This window comes from Elgaria multicarinata, chromosome 2, assembly GCF_023053635.1.
Source record: "Elgaria multicarinata webbii isolate HBS135686 ecotype San Diego chromosome 2, rElgMul1.1.pri, whole genome shotgun sequence".
Taxonomy (NCBI): Eukaryota; Metazoa; Chordata; class Lepidosauria; order Squamata; family Anguidae; genus Elgaria; species Elgaria multicarinata.
The window spans coordinates 28,965,105-28,982,284 of NC_086172.1; the positions used below are offsets into that span (position 1 = coordinate 28,965,105).

The 17,180-nt window shown below is 39.6% G+C and overlaps 1 protein-coding gene across 1 annotated transcript in view; it reads left to right on the plus strand.

Annotated features, from left to right (window-relative positions):
- The first annotated feature begins 1,552 nt into the window (after positions 1 to 1,552).
- Positions 1,553 to 17,180, plus strand: part of STK17B (serine/threonine kinase 17b) — a 32,529-nt gene continuing 16,901 nt past the window's right edge. Inside the window, exons 1-2 of the mRNA XM_063116232.1 lie at positions 1,553 to 1,623; positions 7,280 to 7,444. Coding sequence (XP_062972302.1) covers positions 7,323 to 7,444 — 122 coding nt within the window. The 5' untranslated portion in view covers positions 1,553 to 1,623; positions 7,280 to 7,322. The remainder of the gene's footprint in view (positions 1,624 to 7,279; positions 7,445 to 17,180) is intronic.

Here is a 17,180-nt window from a genome sequence, read left to right on the forward strand (position 1 = left end):
TATAGGGATGCTTTAGAGTGGATTCCTGCATTGAGCGGGGGGTTGGACTCGATGGCCTTGTAGGCCCCTTCCAACTTTACTATTCTATGATTCCTTCCTTCCTTCCTTCCTTCCTTCCCTTCATGTACATTGTGCTCTTAAAGCAGTGCTTGTGACTGCATATGCACCATTAAAAATGTTTCATATGTAAATTTATGCAGACTGAATTATGGCTGCAACCCTCAGAAGGGGATGCAAGCCCCTGCCCGTTGGGACGCCTGGGGACTTGCAGTTGCTAGCCGAATCCATGGGATTCCAGGTTGTGGCATCGTTGTGTATATTGTGATATGAAGGGTGTGCTACCATTGTGAGCTCATTGGATGCCTGTGGGTGTTGCTGGTGATATTCCAAATTGGTGGGCACTAGCAGAATTTCCAGGGATGGATGGGAGGCATATATACTGTTTGTTGTTGTTGTTTATCATGCCATCTTTACACTTTGTGACATGGCCCTGTTCAGAAGGCACCTTAAACCACGGCTTTAACCATGGTGGTTAAAGGGCCTTATTCACCATGGTTAAAGCCATGGTTTAAGGTGTCTTCTGAACAGGGCCAATGTGTGTTTAAGTTGTTTTGCTGGGCTACAGATATTATTCTGTCAAGTCCTTAATGAAAGGAATTAATAATTTCCAACTTATCTGTCAGGCACGGTGTCACATTCTTTGAGCAACTCTTGGTTTATGCAGTGCCTGGTACTAACTACGATTTATGACAGTGTTGAATTGCACTATGGTTCGGAGTCTATTTATTCAAGGCTGCATTCATGGTTCAAAACCGGGCCTTTTCACCTTTGTCATGGTAGGGCGTAGCACCCCGGACTTAGCACCTGAACTAGCGTGCCTCTGAGCACGTACGAAGTGACCTCCTTTAAGCACCGTGCCAAATGATAGCGTCACGTTACGTTCGAGCACATTTTAAGCACCGGCGCGTCTTGCTTCAGAAATTAACTACGGGACGCCTCTAGGCAGCTTTCGCCGCTTTGCCCCACATTCGTTAAGCTTCTGCCCCCCCCCCGCACTCCCTTCGCCCCGCCCCCTGTCACTTCCTTTCCATGTCCTGACAGCTTCGACAACACGTCTACCCGCCCTCGCCGGTCCTTTCCTACAACGGATTGGCTGAGCTGCTGCCACTCACAAGGAGGAAACCGAAGCGAGAGAGAGATAAAAGGAAGCGGCGGCAGCAGGAGGAGGAGACAGGAGTCTGTTTCTTTTTTCCCTACTTCGTCCGCCAGGGGCTCCGGCGCTGATTGGCTCGCCGGCGAAATGGGGGTGGGGCCGAGCAGCCGGCGCTGGACCAGCCACACAAACCGGCTTGGCGTTTTTCAAACGCCAACTGTGGAGGTTGCGAGCGCGAGCGCGGATTCGGGCACGAGCGCGCGCCAGGGCCGCCGCTGAGAAAGGGAGAGGAAATAAGGACGGAGCCGAGCGAGCGAGCGCCCGCCCGGGGGTGTTTGCGGGGGGCTGCCTTTATGCGTGCGGGCTGAGCGCTGCTGCGGCGCCCCTCTGGAGGGAAGCGGGGCCGAGTCGCCGGGCGAAGAGGGGGCGACGACGACGACGAGGTCTGGCCGGCTGGACTCGGAGGAACTGTGAGTGCCGGCGCAGGTTATGACTCTTACTGCGAGCGAGTGGAGGGAGCCTTGTGCGGGGTGGGGGCGTAGAGGGAGCCCGGCGCTGGTGGCGACCTGCAATGGGGTGTGGGGAGGGGAGGGGGCAGAAGCGCCCCCTGGCGGCCTCGTCGGCAGTAGCAGCAGCCGCCTCTCAGTCTGGGGCCTGACTGGAAGGCTCCGCTGAGGCAAGCGCTGCGTGTGGGTCCATCCTGGTCGGCGGTGGGGCGCCTGTGAAGGAAGAACTTCCCCTCCTCTAGTAATAGCCGTCGTCCCGTCTCTCCTACACGAGCCCGCCCGCCCCATAACATCCCTTTGCCCCGCTCGGCATGGGGGGGGGGGGGCAACCTCAGCTTGCTCAGGTCCTTAGCAGCTGGACCGCCGATTTAAAGGGGGGGGGGGTCAAGGACGCATATATCCATATAAAACACCCACCCACACTATAAAACTCATCTCTTGGTGGGGAGCTTCCCTTTTAAATGGTTGCTGTGGGTTAAGCCCAGCCTTGAACGTGAGAGGATGAATAATAAAATTGGCTGTCGCGTTCGTTCGTTTGGGTGTCACACACGATCACGGGAAGAAAAGAAGAAAAGGTTTGGGCTATGGCGTTGTGTGTGTGTGTGTGTGTGTGTGTGTGGTATAAATCCAGCGAAAGTTGTTAAACTCACAGTATGGGTAGAGTCACCTCAGCTGTAGGGCACCGGACTCACAGGTTTTCGTTTTGATGAAGAGGCTTTTTTCATCAGAGGTGGTGATTGGCATCTCCTTTATCCTCGACTAACCCTCCTGCATCCTGCCTGCAGATATTACAAACTTTATAATAATATAAAGGTAGCTGGGGTGTAGCTCCTCTTCTGTAATGTTTGCCCCTATATCTTAAGACGGATGTCTTCATTTCTTTCTTGTTCTTGCCCCTGCCCCAACATGCTTTTATTTCTGTTTGCGATATCTGATCGCTCCAAGTGTATGACAGGTGATGTGAAGTACACCTTCAGCCAATGCACAGTTCACGTACAGAATCCATTACCCACAAGACGTGAGGGTGGCACTAAGGGGTGATTTACATAGTTTGGAAGATAGCAGGACGGTTTTGGAAACCTAGAAACATGCGTCTGGACAGGAGCAGCTACTCAATGAGTGAGAGTGCATAGATCATGGAACTGGAGACCCTGTGCTTCATGTAAATAGAGATGAGACAGGCTACATTTATTCAAAGCACATTTATATGGCATTATCCCTACATACTCTAGATGACTTATGATCTTACATGAAACAAGAGAAAAACAATGTCCGCTGACTTAACTGTGCAGCATTGCTTTTAGGGCCAGTGTTGGGATGAGTACCATGGGTCACCTGCTGAGGCCCCTGCAAGGGGGGGGGGAATTACTGTCCATCCCCACAGTCTCTTGACCCTAATGCTGCTGCTTCTTACTGTCAGTGACAGTTTACCTGCCCTATTTGAGAACACAAGCAGTGACAAGCATGCGGAGATCAAAGACGCATCCTTCACTTGCCTTGTACTCTCCCTAGTTAGGGTCTTAAGGGAGAGAGCAAGTGAATGGGCAGCAGGGAAAGAGATGGGGTGGACGTGGGCCCACAGAGGGAAGAGGTTCACTATAGGCATCTTGTCCAAGGCACCCACCCCTGAAACTAGAGCCAAGACTGACTTTTTTAGCAAGAAAGCTTTTGATAGTTGGCTGCCTGCAAAAAGCATTGTCCTTCGGATAGCTTTTTGAACTGGTTATTTATGGTGTTTCTATATATATATATATAAAAGATTTGTGTATACAAGGTCATTTTAATTTCATTTAACTTCTTTTATCCCCTGAACCATTTGGTTGCTACACGATAATGTTATACAATTTACTCAGAAATGTTCCACTGAGTTAAATGGGATTTGCTCTGAAGTAAGTGTGCTTAGGATTGCATCTTTAGATTATTAGATTTTAGGGGACAGGAGTAGTAACTTTAAGAAAAACTCCTGTAATTCACTTTGGACCCATGGGATAGAGCAGGACATAAATTAGACAAATTTCCAACTTACTCGGTTCGTAGCCTTTTAAGTAGGCAGGGCAAAAGTTATGTATAATAAGACCCTTCCTAGCCCTTCCTAAAAGCAGGATATGAGCCACTTAAATATTGCCCAGTGCTTCTGTCTCAGTGTAGGATGCCAGCTTATCATTTTAGTCAGACATTAAATCATAACATCAGTTTTGCTTGTCCTCTTCCCCCCCCCCCACCACACACACACACACACTCCCCACCCAGAGTTGCAGAATTCTAATTGGATTGGATCCAAAAGTTGTCTCCCACAGATAGAAGGACTTTCAGCCTATTTTCAAGGATCCCCACACTTCTCCCCACACCACAGCTCACACCATTGAGTTAGGTCCTCAAGTCTCTAGCATTTTCATGGGGCTAGAGAGGAGGCCATGGGGAGAAGGGGAAGTCTGCTTCCACCAGACCTATTGCTTGAACATAAATATAGATTCAACCCAAAGTCTTTACTTTAAATTATTTTATTTGTAGATGTTTATCAGACGTTTAATGCTAGTGCAGTGTCTATAACATTGTAGATCATAGAATCATTAGAATAGTAGAGTTGGAAGGGGCCTATAAGGCCATCGAGTCCAACCCCCTATTCAATGCAGGAATCCACCTCAAAGCATCCCGACAGATTGTTGTCCAGCTGCCTCTTTGAATTAGATAACTTTGAATGATCTCATATCCAAACAATAGAGTTCAAGGCAAAGGCATTTGCATTCTTACATCAAATTTTCAAACACTATAGCTTCCATTATATCCTACAAGTGTTAGTAAAAAAAATGCATTCCCAGTTCCCATGCGTTTTATGAGTCAACATGTTTCATTGGACATTATGGTAGATATGAGATTTGTAGCCTGTTCCTATGTATATTTACTTGGAAATCAGTGCTCAGTGGGGCATACTCCCAAGAGTGTGGATGTAATTACAATCTTACATTCTGAATTTCTGCTCAGAATGTAAATTCAGTTTAAATTAAATAAGATAATATTTTAACTTGATTCTTACAGTTTAATACAGTATTTGATCAGTAAAGTTTTTTTAAAAAAGTTCTATAATCTCACACCCCAGCTCTAACTTTTTGTTTATCTTGACAACAGTTCACTAAAGAGCATAAATATATATATATATATATATATATATATATATATATATGAAAATTCCAAGTCCATGATATAAGTGTGTGATTGATATGGATCTGTCATAAAGGTCACTTAAGAGCATATATATCTATACCGCTCTATCTATATATATATGAAAATTCCAAGTCCATGATATAAGCATGCGATTGATATGGATCTGTCATAAAGTATGAATCATAATACATTGTAATAAGATACAGACTTAAAGACGTCAGTGCAAGACTTCTGCTTTTCTCCGGAACAGTTTGTGGTAAACCTGTGGTAATGTTCTATCATGGTTATTGCTAGTTAGTTTAAAAAATAAAAGTACAATTTTATATATAGTTCAACCAACATATGCATCAACATCTATATGACAAAGGCTTCTAAAGCTATTTTAAACTGTTACCTTTGTAGAATGTATGTAGAGAAACAAGTTTAGAAGTTTGTTGTTATATGTAACCAAGTTTGTTCTGCTTAGGAGGTGCGTTGGTCTTGCTATGAGGCTATGGTTAGTAAGGATGTGAAATGCATTAGCAAATAGTGTGCCTTTAAAGACAGGGCACTCAAGGAATTGTTGTAGTGAATTGCTCTTAATCTTGTCTGAATAGTTGAGAGATTGTTTTGGAGCTTTTTGCAGTCCATTAGGGATTATCATCCTAAATAATTTAACAGTTTGCAGAGGACATCAAACACACCTTTCACTCTCAACTTTAGATAATTTAAGAATAAGATATAATCTGCTTTCGACTAATTAGTGGTTGATTGTAAGATGGGGTCTCATGACTACTAAATTTCCTTAGGACTGTTTTAATGAGAAGGGTTTTTTTGGCGGGATGCGAGATCTGCTGTGCAACAGTTTTGCCCTCCCCATCTACTAGCTTGTTGACATGTTCAAAGGAGGATTCTAAAAGGTTACTCAGCCAAGATTTCCCTTTGAAGAACAATTCTAGTCTTAATAAGGGTTTCCACTAACTTACCTTAGTATATGTGAGGCTAGCACATCTGTAATTTCTTGGACAACCAAGAACGTGGGTTTTCTGGGAAATTTTGAATTGGAAAATAAAATGTTCTGATCTTATAAATAAACTAAGATATGATTCAGTATGTTTACGTGACTTTTGTATTTAGTAAATAAAACTAAAAAGTATGCCACATTAATTTTTGCATGTGATACAGATGCGTCAAAGGGTTTCCAATAGCCAAAAGTATTTGGGATTGAAATATTTAGCAAGGAAAATAAATCCATAAAGCAAATTTAATGTAATTTAGATTAATGCTTTTTCAGTCTTTACTTAATATTATTTTTATTGAACTACCTAAATGTTTTGAAATGATAATTAATTATTAGTCATCATCAACTTTATTACGGTCACCATCCAGACATTACACATACACGAGAGTAGGGCAAAATTACATACAGATTTGAAAAGTATGCAGCAGAATCAATTCTGAAGAGTCCTTATTCTCATAGCATTCAAAAAGAATTTTGCAAATGCCTCGATTGTGTCTCTGTCCTCTGTGGCCCTGAAGCAATGAAGAAGTGCATTAATTTCTAAACGGTGTCAAATAATAATTTCTCTCTAATCTTTGTATAAAAACAACAACAGAGTAAAACATAGACGACCAATTCAATTTCATTGCTTCCACATGGGCACAAGCGATCATGAAAAGTAATATTTTAAAACCTCTCCTGCAACAGAGTAGATGGCAGGACATTAAATCTTGCCAGACTTAGTGCGTGCCGATATTTGGGTATAGTGCATTGAGAAATATTTCGCTTCTGCCATTCTGAATCTTGGGTTACTACCTAAGAACAGAGGGGAGCAGGTTCTATCTGCTGCAGATCTTAGAACATGTGTATCACAGTCTCTTACCCTTTGAGACAAAAGGGCCTAATCATTAGTATGTCTTTAAGAAAATATGGAAGACAGTGAAAACAGTTAATACACTGAGATATAAAGTATATGTTTCCCAGATATAGTCATCTCCCAAAAAATTATTTTTAACTTTGACACTGCCCAATTGAACGACTATTCTAATCCTTCCATTATGTTAAAATTTTATTTTAGGAAACAATGCATTAATAGGAATGGAAAACATTCCATTCCACATCACTACCCCTCCCCCCATATCCTGGATCCTTTTTGCTTTGATTTAAAAACATGGGTGTTTAAATCACAGAGCTTTCTTTAGTGCAGAGTTATGTATTTTAATTAAAAGATTAATAATGCAATACTTGAATTCTTTAAGAAATTTCAAGTAACGGTCATTTACTGTTGACATGTTTTGATGTGGTTGGTTTTGAGCTTTTTATATACAAAATGTTTTTTGTTTGGATTTCAAAACTGCTAAATACAGTCTTTTTTTTTTTTTTTGTTAAATGGCTCAAAGTATTCCAAAAGAATGAGGAATACTTATATACTAGAACTGTCTGGCACTTGTATTTAAAAAATAATAATTGCTTTGACAGGTGAAAATAAGTAACCAGCATTGGAGAGATCCATGCATTAACTATGTCCAGGAGGAAGTCAGAAAACAAAAGCCTTCCAGGCTTGTTGCCTACATCTCTTCAGACACAAATAAAGACAGATAACTTCCACAGTTTCTATGAAGTTGAACCCAAAGAATTGGGAAGGTAAGAATATACTGCTGTTTTTGTGGATTTATATGGATTTTGTTTTATATCTGAGAGTCATCAATTGTGTAGGATAACGTCTATAATATTTATTTATTTAGAGTATTTTTATCCCACACCTCAGCCAAAATGCCTCTCGGAGCGGCTTACAATTGATCAGTAAAGAAGACAGTCCCTGCCCTCAGGCTTACATTCAAAAAAACGTCATGACACACAAGGAAAGGGGGATGGGGAGGGAAGAGGGAGAAAATAAAAAGAAATTAAGGAGACTGTTTAGGCTGGTGGGAAGGCCCTGCTCCGTCCTCTCATCTCCCAATGGAGGGGCAGATCAACAACTTGTCCTTTTTCCCCACAGGGTGAAGATGTTGGCCCTGTGGGGGTGTGGGGGTGTCCAACTGAAGTAGGCTCTGATGGTCTCTGCCTACTCCAGTCTCCCTCGCGTCTTCTTCCCCACAGGGTGAAGATGGCAGTTAGCCTGGGGGGGGGGGCATCCAACTGAAGCAGGCTCTGATACAAACATTAACTTTAATTGGCTGATTAACCTAATTTTTTCAGTGTTGTGACTCAGACTAACTAATATAAAAAAAGAAAAACAGGGATCCCAAGCTTGTTCACATGTAAAGAGTAGAGTGTAATGCAGCTCCTTTGAAGTCTAACATAACCTTTTTCTCACCTTCCATCTTGCATTAGTCCAGGGCATACCCTGATGTGCTTGCTTGCATCCATTTTATATTGTCTTTTGCAGCTCTACTTGAAACAGCCCTTTCTAGGCTTCTACTCCTTGTTTTTCCTGATAATGGCCTGCAGACAGGGACTATGAGGAAGAACAATTCTTGGGATGCTTTTATGTAAGGCAAGGAAAGTGAATGTTCTGGCATGGGCCAGATAAGACTCAGGAAGTTTGGAACCTGTGTCCACAAGTCCCTCTCTGGCAACCACTTACTCCTGATTGCACAGCATAGAGAAATTCCTGAATTCTCTCTGCATCATGGAGAATTTGGAGGCAAAAAAGTCTCTCATTTCATGCTGGGTAGGAAAGACTGACACTTCCCAGTGCATATGCAGAGAACTTGAGAGGAAAGAGGGATCCGTCTTGCACTTCATGCTGAATGTTAAAGACCCTTGGAAAGCAGCAAGAGATGTTCTCAGCAACAAGAGAGGCTCCAAAGCCTGCCATGAAATAAGGAACATGCCTCTCCCCACACTGAGTATGCTAAATTGGTTAGAGGAAGAGTGGGGTCAGTGATTTCCAGAAATACTGCTTAGCTACCAAGCCCAGGCAAAATTTTTGTGGACTTTAATGTGCTTTTCTTGACTATTAGAGTGTCACAATCTTTTAAAAGCTGAAACTAAAGGGGGAAAACCATGTTCTGAGCACTGTTAGAAAATCTCCTGTCTGTGCGGTGGTAGCCTATCTTTCCTTGTTGCCAGGGAAATGGGAAAGAGGTTGGAAAACAGGCAATCAGTATTGCAGGAAGAACTCAGCAGTTCTTCTGCACAAGAATATTGAGTGCACCAGATTCTCTTTATTTGATTGGGATAATTTCTTGACAGTTCCAAAGTGGATGTCTTCTAAAATAGATGATGGATAGCAACTTTATTCATGATCATTACAAAGGCTCTGGAGTTCTATGTTGGTCTTAAAACCTGACCAATGAACTAAGCTTCCCACTAAGAAATCCCAGGGATCATAGGACATAGTGGATTCCCAAGGCCATAGATAAGGGAATCTTAAAATAAGGCCATTCTCTCTCCCCTACCCCCATGCAGCCGCCACAGAGAGCACTGCAACTTTGGAAGAGCTCACAGAGGTCGCAACAGCAACTTTGAAGAGCTCAAAATGAGGGCGGGATGATGGGTGGGAAAGGGAGAGGCATGGATCCATAGGATCATACATCACTGTCCCTGCTCTCACTGCTGGTAAATAAGCTAGACAAGTTCTAGCTAAAATTGCTTTATTTTAGAAACAGGAGACGAAATTGCCTTCATTGTTCCTCCTGTCCTGCCTGGCTCTTGCCAGCAGGGCTTTGGCTAGATGGAGGGCTCCGATCTTGCATTTGTAGGATAGTGTTCAGGGAAGTGAAATTAAAAGTACAGTTGAAATTTCTAATATGTTTCTTTGGGGGTTGGCTTTTCTGTTTGCATTTCGTTACACATGTCATTTGCTGACTTTTGAATGAAGGACCCTTTTGTCTCCTTACACTGTAAACATTGCTTTGTTTACTACTTGAAAAATTCTTCCCGTAATTGCTTTATAATGGGGTCCTAAGGGAAGTATTCAAGTGGTGTTTTTTTTAAAGGAAACAAACAGGAACTTTTTGTTGCACTTCATTTTACTTGTTGAGCAGTGCAGGTTAGTTTTAACTGTGGATTGTATCCAATGTTAGTCCTTCCTAAGTCTTGTGCTGAAAACACTGGTGACTGGGTGTTTACAGCACAAGACAATCTGTTGTAAGAATGTCTGCAGACATTTTGATAAACCTTTGAAGGAGGCCTAATAATAAAGAAAGAGACCGAAATATCAATAAAATCATTTATAGCATCGTGAGACCATTCTCTCCCTTTGTATTCACTTTAGATGCTCGCCCACCTTGTACTTTTGATCCCTAAACCTAAACATTTTCCCAAAGAAATTTATGACCTTATTCAAGCAGGGAATAGGAATATATTAATTTGTGGGGGGGCAGTTTAATATGATATTTTAATATATTATGTTCACTTGCTTTTAACCTAAGGAATAATGGTGAGACAGGAGTTTAAAAGTATGCAAAAACTGTTGTGTGTGTGTTTGTGGTCAGAATGCTTTTTGCATGTACGCAATATATACTTTTCATTTCATTATCTTCCAAGGGCTTTAAAGATCGCATTTTGTTCCTAGTTTAATCTTAAACACTTCTCTGGGCATTCCTGCAAACATTAACACTGAAATAAAAATCATGGTTTTCTAGCATTCATAAGTTGGCTGAAGTAATACATTTTTCTTTATTTCCTAAAAGGTCAGCTTAGGTTTTAAACAGTATGTGGTTTTCTTTTAAAAACACAAGCTTACCAACTTACATTTTTGGTTCTACAGTTAAATAGTTGGTAAGGAGACAAAATTTGCATGACTTGTTTTTCACTAGCAACTGAGAATGTGCTTTTTTGTGGGTGACTTAGAGCTGTACTTTCTTTTTACCATGAACATGCTTCTTTAATTTGGCTACTTCTTTAGTTTTCCTGGGTCTCAGTTTATCTGTCCAGATATCCTGGTTGATGGTGTAATGTCTTCAACGAGTCCAGATGTGGGACTTGTCTTTCACCCTAGCTTTCAGCATGATTCCTTCCCTGCTTTTAAATGTTCATCATCCCACCCTTCTCTCAAAACTTGTGCACTAGCTGCTGTGGTATGAATGTCCAACAGCAGCCATCTTAGTTCCTCTAAATGGCGAGCAGCACTTTCCATCTGCACATTTTCTCTGACAAAGAAAACTTTTTTTAAAGGCAGTAGATGGTGTAACCAATGTTAGTTCAGGTCACAACCACGTGTTGAAACACAAGGGTGTAATAACTAGTGTAGTCCTCAAAGAACTTACTTGGCCCAAACTCAGTTCAAGAGCATGACCTCTTTCTTGTTGCAATTCTATCGCAATTTCAGCCTAAAGTTTTTAAAAAGGAAATGAGATTTCTACAAATTGAAAAATGGAGCATAGTTTAAGAAAAAGTGTATTAAAAGTCTTAAGAACTGTTTTTGAAGAATGTTGTATCTCTTCAAGGAGCTCTTCTAAGTAAAAACATTTCAAAGATCTATAGTGATAGTAATCATGATAAATAAAATATAAGCTTCCATGGGAAGCATAAAGAGCCTATCTACTCTGTATGAAACAGTCTGACCTAATTTGCACATAAAGGCAAATTGTACATTAATTAACCCATGATTTGCTGGACACAAGGTGGAGTGAGTGACCATGCTACCTCTGGTGTACTCCTTCTGCTTTGATTTTATAACCTAACAATTGCCCTGATTATAGGTTGTTCTTATGATGTTTGAACCCGGGAAATCTGGATTGCTTAGGGGTTAACTCAAGGTTGTTTAACACCTAACAGAGAGTGCCTGAGTTAGATGCCATGAGAACATGATAGCAGAAGTGAGGAGTTCGCAGGAGACAATGCCCTCACTTGCTCCCTTAACCCACAATTTGCTGTTTTGTGCAAACTGGGTCAGTGTTACACTATGTCATACTGTGAAGTGGAGGTTAATTAAATGCTTTTACACCACTTGGTCTCTTATAACAGGATCTTAAATACAGACCTATCCTTTATGTACTTGCTAACTTCAGTTTCACAATATTTAATCTTCAAAAAAGCAATTGTAGCCATCTTGATTCTTAATTGACCCTTAATTGTTCTGTGTCAAGTCCTCTTAATTAGGCATGTTTGGTTCAAACACCTTAAATATAGTGATCTTCTAATTCAGGAGCAGGCAACTTTTGGACCTTTAGAACATATTTGGCAACTTGAAAAACTATCCTGGGCACCACCACTAAATGGCTGCCATGGACGACATGGCTAGTCACAATGACAAGTAACCAACCCAAAAGACTGAGTACAAAGCAAAGGTGATGTCTGAATGCCCAAAATACACAAAAACACCTTTGAACCCAGTTTTCAGTATCAACAGAAACCTATTTTACAAATGGCAAAATGTTTTTCTCTCCCAGTCTGCCTACGTACTCATCCTCTCCACAACTCTCTCACCCTGGCTTACCACCCCTAAATGTGCTTTCTCTCTCTCTTTCTCTCTCTCTCACACACACACGCACGCACGCATAATTTATAAAAATAAAAAGTGGAAAGAGTAGTGCACCTTAGGGGGCACCAAGAGAGGTGTCTGGGGATACGCTGGTGCCCATGTGCAGCACGTTACCTACCCCTATTCTGCATGGTAGCATGTACCAAGTGGTATTTATCTTGGGTGTCTACAGCTGCAGTCATGCGCACAGGCTGTTTAAATCCTGTTAAATTTAGTTAGATTTAAACAACCTAAGTACATACAGGAATGTAGCCTTAAAGAGTTAGCCCTTCTCACATTCAAAACTATGAAACCCAAATATTGCACTTGGAATAAATTTGTGTGGCGAGTGAATTTGCAATTATTAACTTCCCTTATATAATATTGCTTGCTTCTGGGATTCAAATTGGCAGAGGATTAAGATTGGGATGGAGCAGGATAAAGGAAAAGTAGATTTGGCATGAGAAGACAGGAAAAGCATGTGGACAGTTAATTGCAGCTATGGTGGGGGATAGGGCACTGATGTCTTATCTCTTGACTGCTAAAAATCTGCCCAGAGCTCTATTCTTGTTTTGTAAATCTTCAATAGGTCTAGATAATGACAAGAAGCTGAAGTCATGGATACAAGTAATACACTTATTTTTTTTTTTTTTTAAATTTTTTTTTGAATATTTTTATTATTAAAACAACAAACACAAATCAAAATCACTTAATACAAGATATTATCATACCTTACTATCATATATTCAATATTAACCTATTAAACATAATATAATAAACATAACAGTGCTCCCCCCACCTCGGGATCTCATTCTTGTTTCCAAAAACTCATAGTTTCATCTGTTGGTGGAACCCCCCTTCCTTTAGAAAATACAAACTCCAGGAACTTTTTCCATATACTCTCAAAATCATTCGTTTTTACTATGCCTCTTTGCATTTTTATATTACATGTCAATTTATCATTTATAGCAATGTCCCACACTTCTTTATACCATTCTTCAATACAATAATCTCCTGTAATTTTCCAATTCCTAGTTACTATCAACCTCGCAGCTGTCAGTAGGTTCGTTATCAATTCTTTCATTTCTTTATTACATTTAGGATCATCATGCAGTGAGAGTAATGCAATCCTTGGTGTAACTTCTACTTTAAATCCCACAATCTGTTCAATCTCATAAAACACCATCTTCCATAACTTTTGCACATGTATACAATCCCACCACATATGTAAATACGTTCCCTTTTCTCCACAACCCCTCCAACAATCTGCTGAAAGCTGTTTATTAATCTTATTTAATCTAACCGGAGTTAAGTACCACCTCCATACAAGTTTATAATAATTCTCCTTTATTCTTACTGACATATTTCTCAACACTCTCTGTCTCCATAGTCCATCCCACCTCTGTTGTCCTATTTGTATCTTCAGATCAGTCTCCCAAACCATTTTCCCAGCACTATCCAGCCCTCCTTTCTCAATTAATATATTATATATTTGACTCACTAACCCCTTTATCCCTATGTTTTGTCCCTTATCTATTTCTTTTTGTTCAATTAATTCCTCAAATTTCGTCCTCTCTTTACATTCTCCATTTTCTCTTATCCAATTTTTAGTCCATTGTTCTAATTGAAAATAATTTAACCACGTTAATTCCAAATCTCTCAAAACTTCTTCCAACCTCTCTCTTGTATTCATCCCCCTTAACCACTCTCCTAATTTCATTTTATTTCTTTCTTTTAAAACTTTGCTTAACCTCATCTTTAAATTTTCAGGAAATTTCTTTAACATTATCACCGGTGTTAAGGGGGAATTACTTGAAAACAATTCCTTTTTATAATTATCCCAAAGTTCCCAATGGAACTTCAGAAATTGGTTATCTAAATCATTAAGCCATTTACCCTTCCCTTTTTGCTTAAAAAACACATTTTGCAATTTCAACTCAATATTCCCTAGCGTATTTTCCTCCATCCATTTCAAATCCCCTACCCCTATAATTGCTTCAACAACATGTCTTAACCTATTAGCTAGATAGTAGTACTCAAGGTTTGGGAGACCCAGTCCGCCTCTCTTTTGGCTTAAATACCATTTGCTTTTATTAATCCTTGATCTCTTCCCTTCATTGCAGTAATTATTTATAAGATTCTGCCATCTTTTTAATTCTATCACTGAAATTCTTATCGGTAACATTCTAAAGAAAAAATTAATCTTAGGTAAAATTTTCATCTTTATTAAAGCTATTCTTCCAAACCAGGAAAGATTCAGTTTCTTATACCTCTTTAACTCTTCCTCCAATTCTTTTTTCAATCCATTTAAATTCTCACTTCCCAAATCTTCTAAATTTTTTGTAATCTTAACACCCAAATATTTAATTTTCTCTTTGCTTTTCAAAACTGAAGCCTTCCCTTCCCACTCCCTTTCTTCCTTTTTAGTATAGTTGAATAACATCAAATCCGATTTTGCCCAGTTTATCCTTAACCCCGTAACTTCCTCAAAATCATTCAACTGCTGTTTAATTCTTTCCATTTTACCTAAAGGATCTCTGATAGTCATCAATGTATCATCTGCAAACATGTTCAGTTTAATTTTATTACTATTACCTATCCCCTCTATCTCTTCATCCTCTCTTATTGCATTTGCCAACAATTCCATCACCAATACAAACAGGACTGGCGAGAGTGGGCATCCTTGTCTTGTCCCTCTAGCTAGTCGTATCTTGTCCGTTATTCCATCATTTACTACCACTACAGCTGTGCTTTTAGAGTATAACTGTTCTATTATTGTTCTAAATTTAGTACCAAATCCCATTTTATTTATAACCAACTTTAAAGTTTGCCAGCTCACACAATCAAAAGCCTTAAATATATCTAACGCTAAAATACCCGCCTTAATCCTTGATTTTTTTATCCCCTGTATTACACTCAAAACTCTACCTATTAATGTGTGCATCTGTCTACCTGCTATAAAACCACATTGATCTTCCCCTACATATTTAGCTATACATTTATTTAACCTTTTAGCCAAAATGCCTGAAAAAATTTTTGCATCTTGGTTTATTAGTGAAATTGGTCTATATGAATCGGGGAGAGTTAGATCCTTATCTGGTTTCGGAATTAAAATTATTATAGAATGCTCCCATGACTCTGGGATCCTCTCCCCCTCCATTATTGCATTATATAATTTCAACAACTTTGGCACTATTAAGGTTTTAAATTTTTTGTAAAACTCTGGTCCTAAACCATCTGCCCCTGGTGATTTCCCTGCTTTAAGCTGGTCTATAACCTCCTCTATTTCACTTTGCGATATTTTATTATCCATTATTTCCTTATGTTCTTTTTCTAATCCTTTCTTCAAAAATTTATCCACATATTCCTCCGTCCTCTTCATTTGGATATCTCTTTTCTTGTATAACTCTTCAAAAAAATCCTGAAAATTTTTTATTTTATCCTTCATCAAATGACAATCATTACCCTGCTTATTTTTTACTAACCCTATCCCATTTTTGGCTTTTTCTTTCTGTGTGAGTTTGGCAAGCATCTTAGAGTTCCTGTTACTATTTTGAAAATATTCCCTTTTCATATAAATTAAATTCCTCTGTACCTCTTCTAAATTAATATTTTCTAATTCCTTTTTTTGTGCCATTAATTCTATTAATTTATGTTTGTTCTTAGTTTGCCAATATTCTTTTTCCAGCTTTATTATCTCTTTTTCTAAAGTAGCCTGCCTTGCCTCTTGTTGTCTTTTTAATTTACACGTTTCCCTAATACAGTTCCCCCTAAACACAGCCTTCATGGTATCCCAAACCACTGCTATTCTTGTTCCCCCTTTCTCATTTATTTCCCATGTTTCTGACAATTCCTTCTGCATTTTCTCAATTACTTTATCATTCTTAAATATCTTAGTATTCAATCTCCACCTTAATGCTTCTTTATATTCCTTACTAACTGCAAAAACTAAGCTTACCAGTGCATGATCCGATACCTTGATTGTCCCTAATTCCATTCTACATGTCTTAGTTACAAAATCTCTAGATACAAAAATATGATCAATTCTGGAGTATGTATGATGGACTGAAGAATAAAACGTGAATCCTGGGTCTGCCCCTCTGAGAACTCTCCAAGAATCAACAAAATCCTTCTCTTTAATTAATTTGCTTAAAATAGTAACATTGTTTCTCTTTTCTGCTTCAGAGGGATTTGACCTATCTACTCTATTGTCCATAACCATGTTAAAATCTCCCGCCATAATTACATACCCCTCCTTGAATTCTTCCATCTCTCTTAATACCTCCTCATAAAATTCTTTTTGTTTATTATTTGGTGCATACATGTTAATCAAAGTATATTTTTCCCCCTCCAGTTTACCTTTAATCATGAGATATCTCCCATTCTCATCTTTTTTAATATCCTCCATCATAAACCCAGTTCTTTTTGAAATCAAAATGGCCACTCCCTTTTTTTTTGATGTCCCCAACGATACTTCATAATAGACTGGCCATCTCAATCGAATAACGTTCTTTTTCTCCTTAATTTGATGAGTCTCTTGCAGAAATATCATATCAGAACCATCCTTGTTTAACAATTGTTCAATCCTTCTCCTTTTTACGACTGCCCCCAGACCTTTGACATTGAGCGTTGAGATCCTTAACTTCTTATCCATATTCATCTCTCTGATCTTCTATTCGATCCCGATCGTGTTGAAAACATAACATACACACATATACATACAACACCTCTAACATACCCTTCCCTCCCACCCCACTTCCCCCTTCCCTCCCATCACTTTTCCCCCCAATATATACCCGGAAGTCTAATACTTCCGCCATTTTTTTTTTTACCCTTTGGGGGGGGGGGAAAGAAGCCAGGAACCCAGAGCCAACAGGAACTAATTAATATATTTCTTATCATCGCTATATTAACCATCTACACCACCCCCCCAACTGCTCCTCTTTCTTCTTCATCACCGCTTTTTGC